This window comes from Ceratotherium simum, chromosome 5 (assembly GCF_057802395.1).
Source record: "Ceratotherium simum simum isolate JZ-2026a chromosome 5, ASM5780239v1, whole genome shotgun sequence".
Lineage (NCBI taxonomy): Eukaryota > Metazoa > Chordata > Mammalia > Perissodactyla > Rhinocerotidae > Ceratotherium > Ceratotherium simum.
In genome coordinates this window covers 51,420,073-51,446,513 of record NC_141904.1, presented here as the reverse complement: position 1 = coordinate 51,446,513, position 26,441 = coordinate 51,420,073, and the positions used below count along the sequence as shown (strand labels likewise).

The 26,441-nt window shown below is 43.4% G+C and overlaps 1 protein-coding gene across 2 annotated transcripts; it reads right to left on the bottom strand.

Moving 5' to 3' along the window:
- Positions 1 to 485: 485 nt before the first annotated feature.
- RBM5 (RNA binding motif protein 5) lies at positions 486 to 26,441 on the bottom strand. Of its 2 annotated transcripts, none has more exons than XM_087431055.1 (25): positions 26,331 to 26,441; positions 24,917 to 24,986; positions 22,868 to 23,033; positions 21,725 to 21,880; positions 16,625 to 16,694; positions 16,063 to 16,136; positions 13,500 to 13,583; positions 12,600 to 12,660; positions 12,062 to 12,127; positions 11,649 to 11,809; positions 10,909 to 11,006; positions 10,204 to 10,291; positions 9,945 to 10,022; positions 9,789 to 9,861; positions 9,027 to 9,112; positions 8,242 to 8,326; positions 7,940 to 8,031; positions 5,664 to 5,825; positions 5,067 to 5,216; positions 4,913 to 4,984; positions 3,882 to 4,061; positions 3,497 to 3,571; positions 2,338 to 2,435; positions 2,130 to 2,259; positions 486 to 1,125 (listed from the first exon to the last, which is right to left on the bottom strand). In XM_087431055.1, the coding sequence occupies exons 2-25, from the start codon at positions 24,931 to 24,933 to the stop codon at positions 1,000 to 1,002; spliced, it is 2,448 nt and encodes an 815-aa protein (XP_087287181.1). In that variant the 5' UTR covers positions 24,934 to 24,986; positions 26,331 to 26,441; the 3' UTR covers positions 486 to 999. The 2 variants fall into 2 exon arrangements, with proteins under 2 accessions (XP_087287181.1, XP_087287182.1); XM_087431056.1 differs by lacking the exon at positions 26,331 to 26,441 and adding an exon at positions 25,820 to 26,302.

The window sequence follows — 26,441 nt, the reverse complement described above, 5'->3', positions numbered from 1 at the left end:
GCAACAGATGTTAGCTTAGCTTGTGAGTGTTGCTCAGGTGCAAAGAAAAAAAAATCCCCTAAAAAAGTCCCTTAAAAAAAAAAAACCCCACATGATTGGGGCAAGAAAAATAGCATAAAATACTATTTACAAATAACTTTTTTTTTTTTTTTTTTGTGAGGAGCATTAGCCCTGAGCTAACGTCTGTTACCAATCCCCCTCTTTCTGCTGAGGAAGACTGGTGCTGGGCTAACATCCATGCCCATCTTTCTCTACTTTATATGTGGGATGCCTGCCACAGCATGGCTTGGTAACAGTGCGTAGGTCTGCACCCAGGATCCGAACCTGTGGACCCCAGGCTGCCAAAGCGGAGTGTGCCAACTTAACCACTACGCCACCAGGCCAGCCCCTTATAAATAACTTTTAACACACATATTTCATCACCAGGCTTGACTGGCTCAGACACGCTCTATCCACCTGCTCACTCAAGAAAGAGACACAGAGACTCATTTTTTAAGGTATTTCTTTTGTAAAGAAGCCAGATTTGGCAACTAGACTGAAAATCTTCCAAAATTCTGTACAAATGTGTAATATACAAATATACACAAGGCTTTTGCCAAGAAAAGACAGCACAACAACAAATGATAGGCGGCTTTGGTGTCACATACCACCTAGGGCATCTCAATACTCCCTAGGAATGTGAGGGGCTGATGATGGACCACAACATAGGCTACACACGTAAAACACACTACATTACACTATGTACACTGGAGTATAAAAGACCCACTGTCCCCTCGGCCAGCTCACAAACCCTCTGGCAGGAAGGAAGGCCCTTCACCAGACAACTCATATAAGGGGAACTCCTTTAAGTGGGAGAACCTTGCAGAATGAAGTGGTTCACCCTAAAAACTATTAACAGCAGAAGGCATGCCCTTAAAGAGACAGGTGGTAAGAGTGAATTCAGGAGATGGACCATTCCTTGTACTCTTCGGAGCTCCTCGCCATCTCTCTCTCTGAGTCTCACTCCATCTCAGTGAACCGGGCAAACATAGCCTTCCGGACAGCATCTTTGTAGGAATCTGCACCAGACAGTCCATATGCGCTGCCTTTGGCTCCTAGGCCAGCTCCTTTTAGCCGGACTTGAGCCTGCAGAAACAAAACTGCTGTCAGCAGCTGGCAGGTAGGGTGTGGGTTGTTCTCACTCCCTCTCATCCAGCCCCTGCTGAGTAGGACCACCCATCAGGACAGAGGGGAGGAAGCTTTATATAGAGACAAGGATTTCCATACTGCAGACCCGGAGGTTTAAGGACTGAAGGAATAAAATGGGCTAAGGCAGACAGGCAGATAGAGCCCCCCATCCAATGCCTACTCAGCAAGCATCCACGCCTAGTAAGAGCCCCAAAGCACTCCACCGAAGTCCAGGGAAAGCCTGGTAATAATAGGCACAGATCACAGCAGCACAGTCCAATGTCAGCAGAACTCGCTTGCGCAGGATAAACACGCTCCGTAAGAGTCTGACTTAAGCCGTGTTGCCAGGCCAGAGAGGGAACAATCACTGGTGGTGCTCTTGTCTAGAAGGCCAGTGGGTGGGGGCCTCTGATGCTGGTATTAAATCTTAGTCTGGGCTCTGACCAACTAAAAGATTTCTTATCATGGAAGAAAATCCTATTAAGTTACCAGAAAAATTAAATAGGATGCCACATGCATTCCTTCCAACTGACATCTTTTTTTTTTGTTTGTTTTGTTTGTTCTTTGTTTTTTGTGAGGAAGATTAGCCCTGAGCTAACATCTGTCGCCAATCTTCCTCTTTTTGCTGAGGAAGACTCACCCTGGGCTAAAATTTGTGCCCATCTTCCTCCACTTTATATGGGACACTGCCACAACATGGCTTGACAAGTGGTGCACTTAACCACTATGCCACCGGGCTGGTCCCCCAACTTGACATCTTAATAAAAGGAGGGTGAAATTAGGGAGGGAAGTAGGGAACAAGACTCCCATTGGGTGGTGATGATGTGGTCTGGCCAAGGAGACTGCCCTTTGTGGTAAGGTAAGGTGCCCCTGGGTCCTTGGCTCTCTGGGCGCTTTGATCTCATGTTATCTCATCTCTGGAATAAGCCTGCAAACCACTGAAGCCCAATCCTACTGCTTACCTCAATGGGGGCTGTGATGCCTTGACACTTTCTTCCCAAACCCGAGCCTTCCCGCCAACCCATGGCCTGCAGCATCTTGTTGCCAATGTTACTGTGGTCAATACCATCTTTAGTGGGCTGCTCGTAATTCCTGCCAGTGGCAAACACATAGTTACTTAAAACAGCCAGAGCCCCAGCTAACGAAGTGGAAAATGTGCACAACACATACACAGTGCCAGCATCAAACTGCTTCTTGCGCTTTGGCTCTGGAGGTTCTGGAATGCCATACTTCTCCCGTCTTTCTGCGGCTCGATCTCGGTATTTCATCTACATGGGAGGACAAACGCTGCTAGAGACATTCAAACTTCAATCTGTAACAGTCTACTGCATGTATATTTCAAGATTATCACCTCAGGTACTTTTTTAATTTGGAGCTTGGCCTTTTAGAGAGGTCTGAAATACCAAACGCCTTTCTTCCCCCCACTGCACTTAGTCATATCTAAAGCGGCAGGTTGATAGAGATGAATTGTGTGCAGAACCAGGGGCAGAACTATGTCTCCATCAAGCAGCTTTATTTAATTAGCCACTACTTGTCAAGCTCTTCAACCAGCCTGCAGGGCCGTGGGTACAGCTTGTCAAGGTCCTAGAAGGAGAGGAGGGAGCTGCTGTTCCCCTTCAGCATTTGGACAGGCCCACCCCCAGGGACAGACAGAACCAAGGAGGTTTCCAGAGACCTGTTGAGCAGTCCCTGGGGAGCTGGTACCATAAACAGTGGAAAAAAACAGGAAAGCAAATAGCCCTAACTACAGATAACTCAGAATTATCTTGAGGTAGGAAATTTCAAGTAACTTGCCCACTGGTTCATTTCTAACCCATAGGCCTCTATTTGTATTTAAAACCCTGCCTGGCTGGCCATCAACCTGCCTCATCAAACTATCTGCCTGTACATTACTGGCCTCACAGTCTTCTTCTGCCTTCACCCCAAGCCCTACTCTGCCATGCCCTGCCCACGGCCTCCTTCCATATCACCTACAATCATCTTATGCCCTGTTGTCCCCTGGGCCTAATTTGATGCCCTCCTCATCACCCATGAAGATCACTCTCTCCTTACTAAAATCCAGTGTAGTTCACCAGCAAGTACCTGGCATTCAGGACTTGTGCGCAGTCTTAAGGGTGTGCTTCTGTCTGTACACTCTCGTAAAAGGACAGCGTGGTGCCCACAAAGCACATACAGCCTGGGTCCAGTCTACATCAGCCACGATCGCCAGGTAACGAGTGTGTGACAAATCCTACCCTATCCCTGGGACCTGGAACTAAGTGCTACACATAAAAGCTAAAGGCAAATATCCCCAAATACTCTTTCTAGTGGCACATTGACCCTCATTCACCTCTCTCTCCCTCAGCTCCAAGGCTTCCAGCTCCTGCTCGCTCAGCCTGGATCGTCGGTAGATGTCCATGTTTTGCTATACAAGAGATTTTATAGACACAGTAAGAATTCAGACCATCACAATTTGAAATGTCATAACATGATCAATATCTACCATATTCTAACAGCCAAACCCCAATTCGATAGACTATGGCATAAAAATCAGAGCCTGGTGCATATGCAGCTGCCATACCCCTTTCCACTCCATAATCTGAACGACTATCTAATCAGGAACCGCCTTCTGAAAGGTAATCATTCAACGCAGGTGTTCACTACTGTCAAGGCACTCGCACTGTCTCATTGCCTCCCCCTCCCCGCCTCAGATCAGCATAGAGAAGCACGGCCACCTTGTGTAGGTCTGAGAGCTGCTGGTGCCTGACCAGGGCATCTCTGTTTGGAAACTGGCGCCGGCAGAGTAGGCAGGCCATCTTCTTCCAGTCGGCAAGCTTCTCTTCCTCACTCTCAAGTCTCTCCACCAGCTCCTCTTCATTGTCACTGTCACCACTGTAAGCAGCAACCAGACCCCTCTGGGGACAATAGGAGGTTGTGTCATTAGAAATGTCCAGAGGGGGGCCGGCCTGGGGTTCACACGTTCACATTCCAGGCATGGACCTATACACCGCTCGTCAATCCATGCTCTGGTGGCATCCCACATACAAAATAGAGGAAGATTGGCACAGACGTTAGCTCGGGATCAATCTTCCTCAAGCAAAAAGAGGAAAACTGGCAACAGATGTTAGCTCAGGGCCAATCTTCCTCACCAAAAAAAAAGGAAAAGGAAAGAAATGTCCATAGGAAGATAGTGATGGCTATGCATCTGGATAAAGTAACACCTAGTCCAAGATGTGAGAGAACTCTCATTGCTCTATGTCACACTTTAGTAGTGAATTGCATTTCATCCACCTGTAAGGAGCAGTGAGGTCCTCAGATGCTGGACCTGACAGCCTCTTAGTACCAACTTCCTGGAGCCTAAGAGTTCCTGGATGGCTGTTTTCAAACCACTGACCATGTATGAAAACCCCAAATACAACAGATGAGAGTCATGGCCCACCCAGATTAGTATCTACCAAGTAAAATATGTTTTTTCTTGTCTTAACTTTCTCTTTCCCAATCATTAAAACTCTTTATTTACAAATGCAACGAAACTCAATTATTTAGGAATTTAGGCTTCATTCACTACTCCATCTCACCTGCCCTCACACAGGGAAAAACAAAGCCCTGAACATGGATTCTACACGTAGAAACTGCTCCAAATACCCAGTGATAGTGACCACATCCAGTTTTAAGCAGGAATCACATTAGCTAAGATGCAGCTGAGATTCAAAGTGAGACACAAACCACAGCTATGGTCTTTCAAATACCGGTGGTACTTTCTTACTTTGAGGGGATTCTCCTCGTCTCCATTTCGCACCAATTCTGGGATGAGCTGCTGCCTCTCAGCTAAGGCTCCCTGGTAAACAGAAAGTAAGTCATAAGCCTCAAGTTTTACTTAAGTTCTCCTTATGAAGTATGGCTATTCCTGCTACTGTTACCTTCTTCTCAAAGAGAGCAAAGCCAGCATCTGCTGCAGCAGATTCTCGCCTTTCTTCTTCCCTCAAGGAATTAACAGGTTGAAAGCTGTTTTTAAAATTTTCTTTCTGCTTGTTTAAACTCTTAGCCCAGCGTTCCATGTCTTTGGCAATCTAATGTCAAACAATAACCAAGAAACAACATTTAGGTAGAGGAATTCAGAAAACACTTAGTCTCCTGTGCTGTGACAATAAGCCATTAAGGGTCTTATCTCAACCACAGGTTCTGCAGCAAAACCCCCTTTGCTGTTACTTCTACCTACCAGTGTCTTCATGAGATGCTACTGCATACAATGAAAGTCATTAATGAATACTGCTCAAAAGCCTGCAAGTCTTCCAGGATTTTTTTTCCCTAAGTATATAGGCAACTGACAGACAATGTATGGTAGCATTAGAAAATTGCAAAACGCTCTATGAACTTAATATAAATAAGATTTGCGGCCCAGTTTTTAAGAATCCTTAAGTAAGGCTGACATAAATGCTACAACCCCCAAAAAACTAAAAATTAAGCCCAATACCCCACAGACAAATATGGGTCCCCTGGCGGGGTCACGTTCTCACTTGCTGGGCTGTTTTGCTCTTGGGTTTCTCCTTCTTCTCCTTCCCCTCTTTTACAGGAGGTAGGCCTGTCTGCTGCTGGGAGCTAGACTCTGCGGCTGGCACATAGGTCTCCTTCTCTCCATCCCAGTAAAGGTACTGCTGAGTTAAAGAATTGTAGTAGTACTAGAAAAAAAAAAATTAATGTAGACTTTCTGCTATGTCAAACCAGTAACTTAAAGTAATATTTTGTCAAAAAGGCACATCAAAAGTTGTTTTGTCAAAAAAACCAAACATACAAACATAAAACATGTTATGGACCAGTAATATTTCCTGCCCAGAGCGGAGCTACTGTACACCTTGGTGTTAAGTGAGGATGATGAGCCAGACACCAAAGAGGTGCAAAACTTCTTGGGCAAACGTAGAACATGGTTTCTTCTCAAGAGTCTAGTTCTCATTAATTTAATCCCTGGGCCTGGAGGGCATCTAAAGGGCAATGTGTCTCACTCCTTTCCCCAGACAGACCATTATACAAATCAGGTGACCAGAACAGGTGGTTCTGGACGAGCTTTCACTCACACACCCTCCCTGACAACCAGTTAATAGCTCATCATCAGGTTCAACCATACAGAAACCTTTGGACACCCAGGCAACCAAACATAGGGTTGGAAAATGCTAGCTCGAGAGCTTAGAAGCAGGTGGACAGGTGAAGGAACCTGATCTGAAGTACATGGAAAGAACTGCAATAGAGGACAGGTAGCCCCTATCTCTCTTCTTTTTTATACCCCAGTCACTCACTCTACCTGGTCACAGGGACCCAAGAGAGACTGTTATGTCTCTTCTGGGGAAAGTGGTGTGGGTCATAGACACAGGAGCCACAGCTACTATTGCTACCAAGGAGAACTGCCTGGGTAATGGTTAGACTTCACAAATGAGATAAGTGGAAGAACCATGCAGAGACTCAGCCTGCTCAGGCAGGTCCCACATAGCTTCACACCTCACTGTCTCAGAAACTACAAGCTATCAATGCCAAGTTCCTGTTAAAAGCACTTATTTTACTATTCTATCTATACAGATCCTGGCCATAAATTAAGTTGTTTATTTATGGAGTGTTAAAGTTGCTTTTCTGGGGCTGGCCCCATGGCTTAGCAGTTAGGTGCGCGTGCTCCACTGCTGGCGGCCCGGGTTCAGATCCCGGGCGGGCACTGACGCACCGCTGGTCCAGCCATGCTGAGGCGGTGTCCCACATACAGCAACTAGAAGGATGTGCAACTATAACATGCAACTATCTACTGAGGCTTTGGGGGAAAAAAGGAGGATTGGCAATAGATGTTAGCTCAGGGCCGGTCTTCCTCAGCAAAAAGAGGAGGATTGGCATGGATGTTAGCTCAGGGCTGATCTTCCTCACAAAAAAAAAAAAAGTTGCTTTTCTTCTTTAAAAGTTCTATACTCCACCAAAAATAAAACATTACTCCACAGATCTGCTAATTTCTACCCTCAGGAATATACAAGAATGCTAAGTAAAAGAAGCTGGACACAAAAGGTCACATTTTGTTTGATTCCATTTATATGTCTATAAATAGGCAAATCCATAGAGACAGTGGTTGCTGGAGTGAGAAGGGACTAGGGAGTGACTGCTTAACGGGTATAGGGTTTCTTTTTGGGGTGACGAAAATATTCTGGAATTAGATAATGGTGATGGTTGCACAACACTGTGAATATATTAAAAACACTGAATTGTATACTCTAAATGGTTAAAATGGTGAATTTTATATTATGTGAATTTTATCTCAATTTTAAAAAAGAATATATAGGAAGAAAAATAACAATCTAAAACTTTCTAGGTCTTTATATAAAGGTTAACAGCAAAAGGTTAACAGCCACCTATAAATTTTAACTTGACAAAATAATCTACGGTAATAGAAGTCAGAATAGTGGTTACTGAAGGGGCAGGGTACTGATTGGCAAGGGGCACGAGGAAACTTTCAGTGTGCTAAGAACGTTCTCTTTCTTATCTCAGTGCTGGTATATGTATTACATATACATGTAAACATTCAAAGAACTGCACACTTCAGTTTTGTGCATTTTCCTATATGTACATTATACCTCAAAACAATTACCCCTTAAATTAAAAATTTAAAGCCTAAAATAAAAATTACATCTTGTTGGTTTTGAAGAGGTTGAAACTAATCTGGGTTACTTGCTCCTTGGCAGGGGATATTTCATTTCATGCCTCATAAATGGACTAAGTGAAACTAAGATATTTCTAGCAAAATTGAAGAGGAAAACAATGCATTTACCTGCGAGTTGGGGTCATAGTACAGCCCTGTTGTTGGATCATAGTAATATCCTGAAGATTCATCATACTGATAAGTGGATGTGTCAGGCACTGCTGCAAAAACAAAATCCAGCACACAGTCATTCCAGGTAGGAAACTGGCTTCACTTCAAATTCTAAGCCACCAAGATGCAGCAGGCCTTAATGGTCTGCTCTCACATGCCCAAGTGTCCTCTGACACCCACAAAGGGAGAGGAACTCTTATTAAACAAAGACAACAACTAGGACCTTCCAACTCTCAACAGCCCCATGAGGTTTGGCTTACCATATTTGGTGCCAGGAACTACACCAGTGGGGGAAGCGGCTGGGGCCTGTGTACTTGTGCTAGTGCTAGGCTGTGCTTCCTCAGTCTGGAAAGAACAGCAGCTTCAATATAATTTCAACTGTAAAGCCTCTTAAGAGAACTAAATCACTGCAATCATCCAGGAGGAAGGGCTCCCCTGACAGACACACTGTGGCAAGCCTCGAGCAAGACACATGCTGGCAACTTTCTTCCTACAGGTCAAGTGGAAGCATGCACAAAGTGTAAATATATCCTGTTGGGAATCTTATATTTAAAATACATACAGAGGGGCCAGCCCCGTGGCTTAGCGGTTAAGCGCGCGCGCTCTGCTAATGGAGGCCCGGGTTCAGATCCCGGGCGCGCACCAACGCACCGCTTCTCCGGCCATGCTGAGGCCGTGTCCCACATACAGCAACTAGAAGGATGTGCAACTATGACATACAACTATCTACTGGGGCTTTGGGGAAAAAAAAAAAAAAGGAGGAGGATTGGGAATAGATGTTAGCTCAGAGCCAGTGTTCCTCAGCAAAAAGAGGAGGATTAGCATGGATGTTAGCTCAGGGCTGATCTTCCTCACAAAATAAATAATAAAATAAAATACATATAGAAAATTATTTTATTACCTAATACTATCAGACAGAGAGAAGTAAGGTTGGAATGTGTGTGTATTATTCAATACTGGTTCATACAGCAGGAAAGGATAATACTTGTACAGCAAAATAAGGTTTCCCCAAGTCACCAGTTCTGTATTTAGGATGATAGGTTACCGGAGAGCCAGGTGGATTGGAGGTTTGATTATACAGCTGGGGACTTTGGGACACAACAGCCGCTGAGGTGGTGGTCACCGCTGTGCCTGATGGTAAACACACGGGTTATGAAGAGCCAAGGCACTGAACTCCAAGCCAAACCCCTTTATCTGTAATGCCCAATCCAGCCTTCTGTCTTTGTATATGTCAGTTCTTAATAACCTAGTTCCCATTAAGTACCCTTGAACCTATGACATGTTCATATTTACAATCCTACTAGAATGTGACACACAAAGTTAAACATTCTGTATGATGACTGAGAAGAACGAAGGGAAGAAAGAATTCAGATATGCTCTGGGGTTGAGAAAAGATTTAACTATAAGGTTCTTATAATTCCGGACCAACAACTAAAGCAAAGCCTTCTTATAGTGACCCTTCTGATTGACATCTGGGCACCAGACTCTAGGGCCACACCCTGTCTGCTCATCTGAACCTATGTGGGCACACACGATTACTAACGATACAGAGAGGGGAAATACAGAGTTGAATTCCAAGGATGAACACTCATCACGACATGGTCTCTAAGAGGTTATTAGTTCTTGGTGTACAGGAGCAACCTAATCTTCCCCAGAACCTTAGGCACATGGTGACAACCCTGAATGTGTCCCCCTCAGTCTTGCAGGGAGACAGACTAGTAGCTTGGGATCTAATTAGAACATCTAGTTGTATCTCCTCAATCATAGTTGCTTAAGCAAAAGATAAAAGGGAGATTAAGTTTACTACCTGATGCAGATGATGCATCAGATTCCAATCCTCCAGCTTGCTGCTGATAAAACTGTTGGTAATCCTGTGTGTACTGAAAAAAAGTCCACCATTAAAGCTGCTATTCTCAGACATACTCTAGGGACCACAAGTTGGATGCTGGTCACATCTACCTACCTGAGCATATTGGGCATAGCCATCTTGGCCTGGCTGTAGGTAACTGTAGTCAACACTGCCTCCTTCTCCACTCTGAGACTACAAAATGTCAAAAGAAAGAGGAAACATAGACAAACTTAGACATCAAGGACAGAACCTATGAAGTATTCCCTAAAAATGTTTTAGAGAGCTTCTAAGGCAAGTACCACAGAATAGGTCACTTCTGTGAATTTGGGCAACACCACTACACTACTTTGAGCAAAAAGATCCTCCATCTTACCTGGGTGGACGACCACTGAGCAGCAGCAATGGCTGTACTAGCCACAGAGAAGGCGCTGACCCGGTTACCATCTGGGAGGACCAAGTCTCTGAAACCACAAGGATCCAATCATGTGATTCTATCTCAATATGCTCCCAATCAGTGCTCCCATACGGCGAAGGAAACAGCAATTCACTCCAGCCTTTGTTGGGAGGTCTCAAATGCCAGCAAGGCCACATTTCAGAGTGGGGAGGGGTGTTCATGGGCAAATTCCTCAGTGGGCAAGTGTCCCTGTAGTATCACTGGTCTACTTTGTACCATCCCATCTACTAAGATGTTTGTTGGATGAGCAATGAAACTAGAAATGGGAAATTTACATCACTAGACCGAAGCTCCATATACAGGAAGCTATTAGCATGCTGTTCTCTAAGGAAAGGATTATTTCAAGAAGGGTTTGCACTATCTTGAAACAGTGTGCACAGCACATATTCTCAACCCATCTGCCACGTCTGTCTTTGTCCTGCTCTGAAGTTTTCTGGCAAGTGGTTATGGAGGACAGGAGGGAATAAACTCTAAGAAGAGACAACTGTCTTCCTCCCGGCCTTGGCAACTAAGAACGATAGTGTCTCAATATAGAAAACATGAGCTTAGGGTACAGTTAGCAAAGCATCCCTGGACAAGCATGCAGATGCAACAGTTTGAAATAAGGACAAGGAAGCCACTCACTTTCTGGCACTTTTCGCAAAATCAACCCCAATAGTTTTGCCATCAATTTTCAAAGGAGGATGTAGACTCTGTAATATCTGAAGCAGTTGAGAAGCATCCTGAAGAAGAATATGAAGAAAAACAACTTTGTCATGTAATTAAAAATCTCTCCCTACTACCTACCCCATTCAAAGAAATAGATCTATTAAGAAAGACCAGCAATTCATACTTTCTGCAGATATGAAACCTTGAGGAAAAGAATACACCTCTTTCCTCCAGGACATGCAGGTAGAACTACACCATGACTCAAACTTCATTTCTGCCAGTTATCTACATGTATACGCGTTATTTTTACCACTAACCAAAGTAATCAGTCTGTAATTTAGCACTGCAGTAACTGTCATCATGTAGTCTTATTTATTTATTTATTTATTCATTCATTCATTCATTCATTCATTCCCCCAAAGCCCCAGTAGATAGTTGTATGTCATAGCTGCATGTCCTTCTAGTTGCTGTATGTGGGACGCGGCCTCAGCATGGCCGGAGAAGCGGTGAGTTGGTACGCGCCCGGGATCCGCACCTCGGCCGCCAGCAGTGAAGCGCGCGCACTTAACCGCTAAGCCACGGGGCCGGCCCATGTCATCATGTAATCTTGAACTCTGGGTTCCAGGAGTCTTACAGATAGTACCACAATTGGATGAACCACATTTGCCCTTAAAGCTCAGTTTCTTTTAAAAGGAAATATTTAATGAACATCTCACCATTGCAGAAGACAGCTGCACAAATGCGAAGCCTCTGTTCTGCTGGGTCTGTTTGTCTTTTATGAGGCGAATGTTATTGACAGCTAAGGATGCGTAGGGAGACAGCGCTGTCATGATGGAATCCACCACAGTGTGTGGAGCTATGTTTCGAAGTATGATTGCTGAGGGTGAATGAGACAAATGACATATATATGCATTCCCACCACCAATGCTTTTCAAGGCAGGTTAAAGTACAAACAAAGATCCATTTTGCAAGGTTCCTAGTGTATCTTTCACTTTGACATGGAGAAGATTCAGTCTTTTACGGGACAACCTGAAGCTGCTGCTGCTTATTAAAAAAGAGTAAGAGAACAAAAATTTCCAACTGAGGTTAATTTCTAACATAAAGGCCAAAAGATTATCCTTGAACTTACTATCACAGTAGTAATCCACAGACTGAACTGATTCTGTGGTTCCAGGGGGCACTTCCTGTTCAGAGTCTACAAGAAGGGAAGGAGAGGGGGAGACTTGGTAACTGAAGACCAACAAACAACAAACCAACGTATTTTTAGTAAAGAAATACATTTAAACCCCCAAGTTTTAATTCTAAGTATATGTAGCAGTGATTTTTTTTTTCTCAACCATTTGCGGTACAGTAAAACCTCATTAATTTTGACATGATAAACGTGGAATGCAAAAATTGGGCCAGTGGAGGACTGACATTATCTTTGTACTAAAGAAAAGCAGATGCAGAATGCAAGCCAAACAAGCAAACTTAATTTGGGAAAATAAAAGAACTCTGCACTCTCATAATCATCAGCAGCATTTACCCAACCTAAGGTAAGAAGGCTTAAGGAAAATATACAAGTTACCTGTTTAAATGCCCTAGAATCTATATTTTTCCTCAGGTTCACAGACAATCTAATTAGTCAGGTTTTAACGCATATTCCAAACAGCTGAATCTGGGCTTACCAAACTTGTCCGCTCCACATCGGAAGCATTTTAGTCTTTTCCTGAAATTGTTAAGGCAGCACTGGAAAAAAAAAGTTTTCTCTGTAATTATTTCTCACAGTAGGCCAGGCTTACTAGCAACAATGTGGGTTGGGGCAACAGGGCCATGGGCAAGTCCCAGTAAGCTACATAAAAAAAGCAGAAAGTGATATCATGTATCCAAGACAAAGCGGCATTCACCTAAAAATTCAGAAGGCTTCACGATGTGAATTTTTCCAAGAAAAACAAATCTTGCTGTATTGTGAAGCAGAATTTTACTTTTATCAAATTGGGAAAAAGTTTCAGTTCACCCCAAAACCCTACAGCAAGCCACTGGCAAAGTTCTTCCTTATGTCAGAAGAGCACTACATGGACCACTCCACATACACAAACACACTGTAAACGGAATACAGTCTATTGGACATGGGACACATGCAGAATAAAGAGTTTGAGCACTCTCAAAATGTCAATGGCATCACCCAAGTTCAAAATGGTGCACTAGTGACAGGACCATAATAGACCTTATATAATTTGAGCAAAGTCACAAGGATTTTTGTTAATATAATTAAGAGACCGTGAAAAGATGAGCGCTCTAGAATTCAAGAAGCAGTAAAGTGAAACAAACCTAATATCTTAATTGAAACACTGGGCTTAGAACTTGGATCTTAATAAACAAAATCTCTAGTGTTCTAGGGATTCTGTCCTCTAATACCTACACAGGAGGACCCAAGGACGGTCACGAAACATGAAAATCACCATACGATAAAAGCTGGCGATGGTGTACTTAGTAGTTTCCTTGTTTGGACAGTGAAACAAACAAAGAAATAGAAAATAACAAAACCCCGAAGGAGTTTTATCTAGATGAAAAGAACACATGCTTACCTTGTTACAAAGCCAATCTTCAAACTTAGGTCTGGGATTGCTATAATGCATTGCAATGTGCTTTCCTTGAATCACCAACTTTTTCTGTAAAAAAAAGAAGTAATTAGTTATTCCCATTGTGAGGAACATGTGTCCATTTTCCCAGGGCAGAGCACACTTCGGAAAAATCAGTGCTCTGGAATTAAATGGACAACATACGGGGAGGACCAACCACCGCCACCTATACTCTGCCCATCCAATCCTTCAGATAGGCAGTAAGAGAATGGGATGCGGAGTAAAGGTAAACGGAGTCAGGGAGTGCTGAGAAAGCTGCCAAACACTAAACGCTGACATGCACCAGGCCAGGCCGTGTCTCCAGCAGAGACAGAAGTCCTAACATTCAGCATTGACAGGCTGCCTGAGAGTGACAGTCTATTTCAAAAAGCAGAAGACACAACTCTCCCAGTTCTGAGGTTGTCTCCTGCTTTAGCCCTTTAGCATGGTGTCCTCGGGCTTCGCTTCACTTTTCCCCCAGTCCCCCATCCTAATGCAAAGTAAAAGCCTTTATATTTCCCCTTCCCCCAAACTCCTGCTTCAGGACGTGTCCTTTGGGGGACAAGGGAAGGGGAACTCATTTTTAAAGGGAATCTGGTTACAACTCTTTCTCAGGAGGGACTACTCTGAATGCCATCGACTCTAAAACAGCTAAATGAGATTTCTTCCTGCCAACTGCAACCATGTAACGTCCTAGGTGACAGATGCGTTTTTCACTGAAATAGATGGTACTCTCTTCAAGATGAGTAACCAGGAGGCCAATGAAGTTTCTTCAGGGGGGCAGGAAAAGTTTGTAAAGGTTCGTACACCACCTCATCCTTTAAGTCAGCCATGTGACTAAAAGGGACTTAATTTTAAAAGGTCAAAACTCTGAGCTGAGTCAGTCTAGCCAAGAGTATACCCAGCAACTGCCCCCAAAGAGCCTTCATTTAACAAGAGCACCTTCTTTTTCTTCTTTTGGGAGGAAGGGGAAGGGAGCAGGGTGTTCTGACACTATCAGAACAGATTTAAGGAGGAGGTTAGATATCCAGATTTTTAAAAGGAGTCTAACCCCTCTAAACATACATACTGTTGAGCAATTTGGTTCTTGCAAATCTTGGAAGAGTTAAGACATGCTGTGAATATTGTTTCTGCAATATCTAAAGGCAAGACTGCATGTCTGGCCAGGAGGGAAAGAGCTGAAGGGCCATCCGCTCACTGTGTTGTACAGAAGTAAAAATAAAGAAGTTGGGATGTATGTCAATAGGTCATCCCACTAGGAGGGATGTGTGCTGGGGGAGACTCCAAACTACCACTGAGTCCCTAATCCTATTGGCCTTTTATTTCTGGAGTGAATTTGAACTGTAATGAAGTATTACACATTAACATAGCTTTGTATACATTAAAATTGTGGAGATTTTTAAATGTCTTATAGCTTTTAATTTCTTAGGAGTTTTAAACTCCCAGGCAAGTCATCCTGATACATCCACTGCATCAAAAGATGCTGTCACATCAAGAAAGTGAATTCACATGAAGTGTGTGTACATTCTGAATCTACTAGGATGGTGTCCATGGTATGAAATGAATGAAGATCTACTTTTATAAAATTAGGTTGTCACCTCTGGGTTAAGAGAAAGAGAAGCTTAAAAATCTAACAAATTCGTCAATCAAAATGACACCCTCATTAGTGAGTCTTGTTATAAATGGCAATATATTACCAGTCAAAGAGTATAACTCTTATTTATGGGTGACAAATCATAAAATGCTGCAGAAAAGCAATGTAATGAATTAAGCAAACTTCCCAGAATGCACTTAGTTAAGGCATTCGATACTGTGCTTTGGAATTCTGGTAATAAATGTTATTTAAGTGCCAAGCACTGAACATTATCTTGACAAACTATAGAACACTTCAGTTAATGCTACATTAAAGAACCATCAGTCATCTGCTTTGAACAGACTAGAAAAGGCATTCTCAGGGAGATTAGAATGTTAATGCCATTCTAACTAGATTAGACAGCAGCAGGACACCAGCTCCCAGGCTAATCTCATCAGACTTATTGTTCATAAATTCCACTAGGTCCTTAAATAGTCCTTGAAGATCCATATGAGCAGTTATGCCTCCAGGTTTGTGGTCTCCAAGCAGAAACAAGGAATTACTTAGAAAATGCCTACAGCAGACCTCTATTATATTATTTTCACTGTCAAATCGAGAGTTGGATATTCTAAGATTTCTCTCAATGGACATAATGAACAGGAATATCATCAGGTAGGGAAAAAGGGAATATTCAAGATGTTTTGGTAATTACTAGACAGGTATTCCATGGTTAACAAAGCTCTGCCAGGTAGCCATGTTTAAAGGCACAGCTAATTCTGTAACGCAGTCCTTGGTACTGTATTTATTCTAGTAATATCAATTTTAATATATACAAAGCTTTTCTTTATTTTTTAAAGTCACTCCTTTGGAACAAACCACTCCTTCAACCTTTTTCTTTTTTAATTGTACAGACTTGTTCCATTTTCATGAATATCTAGACTTGGTGAGTGAAGCAACCTGATTGGCTTCCATCCAGCTGGTAGCATCTTGCAAGTGATAAAACTCCACGAAGGCGAAACCACGGCTTACACCTAGAGACAGCATTCAGATATAGACGGGATACTCGTGTTAGTCAGTTCCTTTATAACAGGTGAATCTCTCTCCCACTGCTTCAACACTGCGTGACAAAGCCAATTGGGAAGCAGCTTTACAAATGTGACTTGACTTGGGGATCTTCTTGATACTTTGCCATGGCAAGGAACCAAGCCGCCTGAACTAAACGCCACTCGATTTGATTCCACGCTTAAAAAGTAACCATGCAACCGACTACAAACAGTCAAACAAGAAGTTTATAAATCACTACTTACCGAAGGAAAAAAAAGCCCCTAAAAACAAAGTTTTTAAAAAGGTCCTCAGATGCTCTCTAACATCGTTTTCAAAGAGTCACATTCCTTAGCCATGGCAAACCTTTCATTCTGAATTCATGTGCTTGAAGATTGGGGGTATCAGGATGTTCTTTAGGGACTGAGGTGGGAATGGGGAAGAGAACCAGAACAGCAGGAACTAAGCAAGCTCTCACCTGTTTTCCTCTTCATCAGCCTCACGTCCGCAGGCTGAGGGCCTTCAAAGGATTCCATCATTTCTCGAATCTGCACAGGGTTTTACATATTTACAGTTAAAGTTTCAGCCACAAACTACTCCACACCATAGAAAGCTCAGGACAGGGGATTATATCAACTGCTTAATTAGCCAAGTTTTTAACTTCTATCATCAAAATGCAAATATTCTAAAAATGGGATAAAAGGAATACTTTTAATAGAAATTAACATACTACAACAGCCTTGAAGGCACTCTTTATATGCTGCCTGGGAATTTCCCTGAGGCACAACTATTTATGTTATGATAGTCTTGCTCACGGCACACCGTTCCTCAAGCCTCCCTCCTTTAGTCTAATCTCACTGTCCTTTGTTCTACACGACCAGAGAAAAAAATGAGATTTAAGACACAGAGGAGGGCCGGCCCCATGGCTTAGCGGTTGGGTGCACGCGCTCCGCTGCTGGCGGCCCGGGTTCGGATCCCGGGCGCACACCGACGCACCACTTCTCTGGCCATGCTGAGGCCATGTCCCACATACAGCAACTAGAAGGATGTGCAGCTATGACATACAACTATCTACTGGGGCTTTGGGGGAAAATAAATAAATAAAAATTAAAAAAAAAAAAAAAAAAGACAGACGATGTGTCATTGGCCTCTGAAGTACATGATCAAGAATCAATAGCCAAAAAATGAGGAATTCCCTTCAGATAAACATTTTCTGCACATCTTAGGAAAGAAATAATTTTCTTACATTTATATTAATGGTGAAAATTAACAAAGCTCATAACTTTCTTAGGCTCCTAATAAATCAAAATAAACATTAACTGGGCCTAGAAGAATGAATTCTGGCTGGTAGGTTTGTTATTGATGTTAGACCACATACTTACTGCAAAAGGCAATGATAAAAAAAAATACATTAGTCTCTATCAATCATACCAGGCAGCAATACTCCCAGGGAAAAACTAGGCCAGATCTGTGAAACAGAGATTCTTAGTGGCCCCAACTTTCCATAAGTACGTGCAAAGGCTGCAGGATTATATACTACTGATCCTTATTATATGTGGATTCCATATTTGCAAATTTGCCTACTCAAATTTGTAACTCCAAATCAACATTTGCAGTAGTTTCATGGTCATTTGGGAACATGTGTAGAGTAGTGCAAGATTTGAGTTGCCTGATGCACATGTTCCTGGCTGAGGTGCCGCTTTGTCTTGTTTCAGCTTTCATGCTATATACAAGTGACCTTTTTACACTCTCTTTAGTGCCAAGTTTTTCACCATTTTGTACTTTTCACTGATTTCATTGTTTAAAACGGCTTTCCAAGTGTAGTGCTGAAGTGCTGAGGTGTTCCTAAGCACAAGAAGGCTGTGGTGTCCCTTACAGAGAAAATATGTGTGTTAAATAAGCTTCATTCATGGGCAGGCCCCGTGGCTTAGCGGTTAAGTGCGCGCGCTCCGCTGCTGGCGGCCCGGGTTCGGATCCCGGGCGCGCTCCGACGCACTGTTTCGCCGGCCATGCTGAGGCCGCGTCCCATATACAGCAACTAGAAGGATGTGCAGCTATGACATACGACTATCTACTGGGGCTTTGGGGGGAAAATAAATAAATAAATAAAATCTTTAAATAAGCTTCATTCAGGCATGAGTTACAGTGCTGTTGGCTGTGAGTTTAATGTTAATGAATCAACAATATATATTAAATAAGGTATCTCTAAACAGAATACACACAAAACTATGCTACGTATTGATCTGCTGATAAAAATGTTGTGATGAGAGGCTCACAGGAACCTAACTTTGTTATTTTCCCTAGGCATGATGGTTCAGTATTTGCAGTGACTTTGCAGCGTAATAAGGAGAATCGACTATATCTATTTTTTCAAAAAGAGTTTGAGAAGTGCCACACTGAGCCAGATCCGACTGTGTGACTCAAGTTCATGCTCAGTAACATAGTAACTAAAAAGTTAGTCATCAGAGTAACTAGAGAGAGTTACTATAAAAGTAGTGACACAGTAACATATATAGTAACATAGTTAAAGATAGTTACTCTAAGAGCTCACATGTCAGTGGGGAGACTAAACTAAAAAGGCAAACAATAATGAAAGTTATAAACTAAAGTTCAGGAGAAAATTAAATACTCTAATTTTAAAATGTTTTAAAGATCCCAATAAGCACATTTTCTAAGAATGTTGCACAATATTTGGGAACCTCAGAAATTCTACTTTGAAAACCAGCTTTCTTATGGTGGGCAGTTCTATGTTCCTGAAGAAGCCTGAAATATACAGCACTACAATCTTGTTTCATTACCAGCAGGGAGGCCCCCAAAAGTCAGCCAGGGTACTGTTCTCCCCATGCCACCCACTTCCTCTGTGGGCTCCTAGGGCCACAGGCCTAACAGATGCCTCAAGGGGTCAATCTGATCAACAAGCAAACTTTCCTAAATTGACTCCTGCAGAATTTCTTGCAACCCCTACTCCACATGCCCACTGCTGCCACTATCTGAGCTGAGCTCTGTCTTCTCTATCTACCCACTACCATTCTTTCCCTCCATCATTCTAACCTGCACAGCTTTTGCTACCAGGCAAAACCCTTAGTAACTTTCTTTTATACTTAGCTGGGCTTTCAAAGACTCTAGCACTGGGGCCGGCTCCATGGCCTAGTGGTTAAGTTCGGTGCGCTCCTCTTCGGCAGCCCAGGTTCAGACCTACACCACTCGTCAGTGGCCATATTGTGGCAGCAACCCACATACAACAGAGGAAGACCGGCAAGGGCTGTTAGCTCAGGGTGAATCTTCCTCAGCAAAAAAAAAAAAAAGACTGCAGCACCTGGCCCCAATAGCACCTTTCCATCTGCCTCTCTCCTGCTAACAGCCTTTGATTTCAGTCAAATCAAGGCCTTATCTAGATTCAGTTATCTTTTTTTTTTTTTTTTGCTGAGGAAGATTTACCCTGAGCTAACATCTGTGCCAATCTTCCTTTATTTTGTAGGTGGGTTGCTGCCATAGCATGGCTGCCAACAAATGGTGTAGGTCCAAGCCAGGGAACTGAACCCAGGCCACCGAAACGGAGCGCTCCGAACTTAACCACTAGGCCATGGGGCCGGCCCCTAGATTCAGTATCTTTCTATTTTCAGGTCTGCTCATGCGATCCCTCTGCCTGGAGGGCCAGTCCACCATACCTTTCCCCCAGTTCTCCACCAGACCAAAATATTTCTAGCCCTCAAGAATCAGCTCAACTAATATCTCCCTGGAGCATTTCCTTACCCTCTACTAGTAACAACCTCCCTTGAAGAAGCTTCCAGAGCCATTCCACAGCACCTCTTTCAAAGGACCTCTTCCAACACTGATCCCTTTCTACTCCGCATTGTCTTTATCATCTGCTGACCTTAGCCATTGACCCATAAGCTTTCTGAAGGCAGGGTCCATGGCTCTGCATCACTGTTGCATCTAACACAGTACATAGTGTAACAGGTGTGCAGGGGATCACAAATAATGGAATGATTACCCACTATTAACTCTAACATTCCACCTAACATTTGTCACTTCCACTGTTTAGAAGACCAAAGCTGTGTAAACCCAACACTTATCTTCAGCTTTGTTTAAAATTCACTAAACATTAGTCAGAATGTTTTTGAATACTCCAGGACAATAGACACTGGCACAATGCTGTGCATTCATATCTTTTAAAAACATATTTCAAAATCTCACATTCACTTCACCAACAACACAGCAGCCTCCTGCATTCAAGGGTTGGGGACACAGAGATGATCAGTTCACACAGAAGCCTGTTTTCAGAGATCTCTGGCCTTATGGGAGAAATGAGATACACATGTTGATAGCCACAGTATAGGTGCTACATGAATACCTGAATACAGTGCTTTGGGAAGAGAATAAGGAAGAAGAAATTCTGCCTGAACATCAGGAAAGGCTTCATATAAAGGAGACTTCAAGGGGCCGGCCCCGTGGCTTGGCCGTTAGGTATGCACGCTCCGCTGCTGGCGGCCTGGGTTCGGATCCCGGGCGCGCACTGAGGCACCGCTTCTCTGGCCATGCCGAGGCTGCGTCCCACATACAGCAACTAGAAGGATGTGCAGCTATGACATACAACTATCTACTGGGGCTTTGGGGGAATAAATAAATAAATAAAATTTTAAAAAAAAGGAGACTTCAAGCAGAAAAAGGCACATTGGTAGAATGATGGACATGTCCAAAGCAGCCTGCAGGGGAAGCAGGTAGTAGATGTGGCTGGAAGGAATGGGTGAGGGCCAGAGAGCCACTGGAAATCAGGCAGTGTCCAGTACACTAAGGCCCTAGTTGGCCAGTCTGAAGAGTAGGGAGCCAGGGAATGGCCTTCCTTTTCAACAGGCTTCTCAGAGATTTCAAATGGACAGTATAATTTTCATCAAATCAAAGGGTGGCCAGATCATGAAGAAGGTGGTTTTTTTTTTTTTTTTTGTGAGGAAGATCAGGCCTGAGCTAATATCCATGCCAATCCTCCTCTTTTTTTTGCTGAGGAAGATCGGCCCTGAGCTAACATCTATTGCCAATCCTCCTTCTTTTTTTCCCTTTTTTTTTTCCTCCCCAAAGCCCCAGTAGATAGTTGTATGTCATAGTTGCACACCCTTCTAGTTGCTGTATGTGGGACGCCGCCTCAGCATGGCCAGACAAGCAGTGTGTTGGTGCATGCCCAGGATTCGAACCCGGGCCGCCAGTAGCAGACTGTGCGCACTTAACTGCTAAGCCATGGGGACGGCCCCAAAAAAGGTGTTTTTAGTGATACATGCTCACCAAATAAGTAACCAATTCAATTAAAATATACTGACTACCTTCTAAGGGCTACTGAAGGAACAAAATCTGCTCCTTGTAGTTAAGGAACTTCTGAAAACTCTACATTGAGCTTCAAAGCCTAAATGTAAATGGTAATTTACCTCTGAACCAAGTTGAGAGAACTCCATCCTAAAGACAGAAATATATTTCACTAGGTAAGATACTAGCTTGAGACAAAACAAAAACTTGAGAAAATAATGGTAGAAGCTCAAAGTTCGTTGTGCCTACTGGATTGCTCATTAGAACTGTTGTTTCCCCTTACATCGCTCTCCGTGATGGTGATGGGAAGGCCACGCAGCATGATGGTCTTGCTCTCCCTCTCATCACTGATGTCATGCCTATAGTCATGCTCGCCATAGTCACCATCTGAGTGGTAGCCATCTTCGGATCGGTCACTGTTCCTTCTTTCACGTTCTCTCTGATTTACAATAAATAAAATTACAATTAAAATCACACTGGATTTACACCCTTTAATCCAGGCCTAGAAATTTATCTTTAGGGACAACAGCGACAATAGGAGAACTCCATGATGATGTTCACTGCAATGTTTTCTGAAACAGAAAAAAAAAAAGCAAAACAAAAAAAAACGTGGCAACAATCATTTAGTTCAGGAAGAATGGTTTAAAACTCACTGTAGTGCACCAACACACAATGAAAAACCATTACCTGTTACAATATGAAGATTATATGCATGGAAAAAGTAGAAAAGGGGAAAAAAACTGCAAAATTATATGGGCAGCACAATTACTGCTAAACAAAGCTATGTAAGCATATGTAAAAGAATGTGAAAAAAGCTATGCTGACTGAAACTACAACTTAGAAACACCTTCTGAGGCACAGGGCTGGTATATTACAGTCATGCATCTCTTAACAATGGGCATATGTTCTGAGAAATGCGTCGTTAGGCAATTTCGTTGTGCAAACACCATGCAGTGGACTTACACAAACCTACATGATATAGCCTATGACACACCTAAGCTATATAGTATAGGTACTAATCTTACGAGACCACCACTGTATATGTGGCCCATCATTGACTGAAATGTTGTTATGCAGCACGTGACTGTATTATGCCCCAATTGCTTCATCTTTAAAATAGGCATAGCACCCACCTTACAGGGTTATAGAGAGACGTAAATGAGTTCATCTAAGTCAAGTGCTCAAAAGAGTGCCTGGTGCATGGTGAGCACCATGTAAACCCTGGCCAATATTTCTATCACTATAAGGCTCAGTTTGTCTTTGAGGGTTATAGCCAACTTAATAGATTTTAGAATAATAGAGGTTTGAATATAACCAGAGGAGAGATTTCCACACTTGATGTACTTATTTCATTTCAAGAATCTTGGAGATTTTGTGCAATATAATTCATAATTCTAACAACTCCACACAGTTGCTAGTTACTCACCTCTGGACTATCATAGTCTCGGTAGTCGTCATATCTATCACCTCTCCGATCATCACTAGATCTTTTGTAATCTGAGTCCCTCCGTCTGCTTCTGGATTCACGCTCATCACGGTCATCCCTGTCTATGATGGAACCGTACCTTCCACTACGCTCTGTTCTACTCACTCTGCCAGGGAAAATAATTTTCATTTACTCTAAAGTAAATTACATTTTGTACCTTTAGAAAATATGGTTGAAAACACACACACCCCACAGCTCAGTTTATTAGACATCCAAACAGCTTAATGTATCCCTTAAAATTTATCACCAAATTCCAGTTCACAAAGACAACCACTGGGAAAACATCTATATCCCTAAATGCGAAGGTAATTTTCAGGAACTGATGCTAAATCTGAAAGTACAGCCATCAAATATCTGGGTTTAATTTTTTTGAGAAAGGGTCAGGTTGTCCAAGTTTATCCTGTGTTTTCCCAAGCCTGTGGTCTACACATCACCCCTTTCATCCTTGATTAGGTTATTAGTGATCAAAGATAGGAAGAAAGCAATTATTAGCATTTCACACAATTTCAAAGGAAAGCATATCCTGATTCATCCACTCTCAAGGGTATCACACTACTTTGGAAATGAACCAACAACCTAGTTAAATTAGTCTTTTTTTACATAAGGCAGTTAACCAAGTAGTTCATTTGTCAGACATAACTAGCACCATCAGAGAACATTATTTCCTATAACATCTGGTTTATTTTTGGCTCCTGGGCAGCAGTGGGCTTCACAGGAAAATCTAAAATCAAGAGGCTTAAACTCATCTGACCACAGATATAGTTCTTTCATAAACTGTTTACCAGGTTTATATAACTACTGTGTAAGGACTAGACAAGGGAAAGGTTTATAAGAGCCTCATTTAGAGTACACAAATTTAATAAAAAGAAACCAATGAAACAAGTAGTCTAGGACTATTTCATGATGTGAAGTATGGTGATGAGAGACCCTAAAAGGGTAAATGTTAATTTAATAAGTTATTTGGAACCAAAGACTGCTGACACAGCATTAAAACAATGACATCATGTGACATGAACATTTCCTGAGTGCCTCTGGGCCATCAATTCTATCCATCACTGTGACTGGCCTCAATACTAAGGAGGCAGGTGGCTGAATAAGTAAAGGTTGTGTATTTAAATCAAACGGTTTGAGTGGGAGAAAACACAGATGACACAGCAGCCAAATGCTCTCATCTTAATTCTCCACTAATTCTTCAGCAGTTTTTCTTTTTGTTCCAGGTAACTCACGGTCCAAAGCTTTTCAGCTCTATAAATCTGGATCATCTTACTATGCAGGGGACAATAACAAGAACTGGTATTCACTGATTACTTACTATAGCCAGGTACTATGCAAAGTGCCAGACTTTACGATATCCTGGCTTTTGCATAGGCTATTATCCGCACTAGGAACCCTCAGTGACCCACTCCACTCTGCCCTCCTTTGCCGAGTTCTTACTTACCCTTCAGGCTTCACCTTAGAGAATACTTTCTCCAGGAAGCTTTCCTGGCTGTTTTCAGGAAAACACATGCTTTCTGTGTGTTCTAACAGCACCCTCAACTTCCTTTATTACAGCATGGTTCACACAGTACTTTAATTCTCTCACTAAACTACATGCTTGTGAGAGCAAGGATCATGAACCTGCTCATAGCAATGGCTGGCACAAAAAGACACTCAAATATTTGTTTGATAAACAATTTTTAACAAATTGTTCAGTCCCTAATGAAATGCTGAGATCTAAGGTGCGTACAGGGGCCAGCCTGGTGGCATAGTGGTTAAGTTCTTGCGCTCTGCTTCGGAGGCCTGGGGTTCACAGGTGCGGATCCCGGACCTACACACCGCTTATCAAGCCAAGCTGTGGCAGGCGTCCCACATATAAAGTAGAGGAAGATGGGCACGGATGTTAGCTCAGGGCCAATCTTCCTCAGGAAAAAGAGGAGGATTGGCAATGGAGGTTAGCTCAAGGCTCATCTTCCTCACCAAAAAAAAACGTTGTGTACAGCAGGAACTTACCGTTTGTCTGAACCCATGGTCCTACTGAAGCTTTAACACACTGCTCCCAAAGGTTCAAATTTTGTTTTTTCTAGGAGACAAGAGAGATTGGTTGCTGCAAATCTGAGAGATCACTTAATTCAATTGTTCTGTAAGCTGGAAGTACTGAGGTTGGAATTTCATCAAACTGTTAACAGTGATTATCTAAGGTGGGGGGGAGAGGGGAGGGGACCAACTGTTAACATTAAAATCATGCTAACGTTTGTTAACAATGAGCATAGCAGGAAGACGAAGCATACTTAAAAATGTTAGATTCCATATTCAGTAACAAACCCATAAAAGGATGCAAGCAGAAGACTCCTTCTCTGCTCTTACTTTAGAATTACAAAGCAAAAAGGGGACAACTGCAATCAGCTCCCTGTGTTCTGAATCAAAGCAACTCCAATGGGGTAGTTGACCGTTAAAAACATTAATCAAAGTGTCCCTATTAATACAAGGAGCAACATGAAATTCAAAAATTTCTGATGAAAAATTTAAAACCTTTCAGAAGCCGGGATGCTGAGATGATTGAAATCTACTCCATTTATAACGCAACGGCCGATCCAAAGCTATATCAATCAGACAAGAGCAAACCTCTACACGACTTAATTCCTCGGTAACAATAACCACCACGTCTTGAGCCAGTCCTGACCACCACAGGCCCCTGAGGCGGCCGCTTGGCCCCGCAGCGCCCTGGCGGTGATAAAACATCACAGCTAGAACGCGTTCGAAGCGTGCGAGGTCCGAGCAACTAGTTACAGCCGTCCCAGCACTCAATGAACATCTGCTCAACTAACAAATGGAAGAGAACCATCTGGGAGAAACGAAGCTCTGGGCAGAATCGCTGATACCACCCCTCGTCTCGTGGGCAGCGCCCGGACCCACCTCCGTGGGGTGTCGCGGCCGAGATGGCGGCGCCACGGCCTGCGCCACAGACTCGGGCGTCCGGCTTTCTCTTCCTTCCTGCACACGCTCTCCCACCCCCCAAGAGGCTCCCGGCCCGCAAATAAGCCTTCACGAACAGCCTTCTGGAGAGGGCGGATTCACGTGCAGCTGCGGGGCGATGGTGGCTAGACTGCCGGGGAGCTCCCGAGGAGTACTGAGAGACAGGCGACTGCTCCAACGCTCAGTTGGGCTGGGAAGTCGGAGACGCGTTCCGACAAGAGCACACTCAGACCCCAAAAGAAGCGGGCCTGGGGCTGGGCGGGAGGACGCCCTCTGAACGCTGACAGCGCTGGCGGCGAAGAGGGGCGCGGCCCTCCAACGCCTCGGGTAGTTTAGCCCCTCGAGATCCGGCTGCGGCTGATCGGCTGCCGCCCGCGGCTGACAAGGAAGCTCCTCAAGGCCTGTCCCAATAGCAAGAACAGTCGGCCATACGGGCGGCCGCCGTACTTACCCCCAGGAGGGACCGAAGAAGCAGAAATAGCGGTTTTGTACCCCAGAATCTCCAAAAGGGTACGGCCGCTTCACAAAATGGCGCCTCGGTCGACGGCCGTCTCCTACCCAC

What these genes read in the sequence shown, in the direction of transcription:
- RBM5 (XM_087431055.1), bottom strand. An exon ending in TGTGGATTACTACTGTGATA is followed by an intron (nt 11,810 to 12,061) that starts GTAAGTTCAAGG and finishes ATTCACCCTCAG; the next exon opens with CAATCATACTTCGAAACATA. An exon ending in AGCTCTCAGACCTACACAAG is followed by an intron (nt 3,572 to 3,881) that starts GTGGCCGTGCTT and finishes TCTCTTGTATAG; the next exon opens with CAAAACATGGACATCTACCG.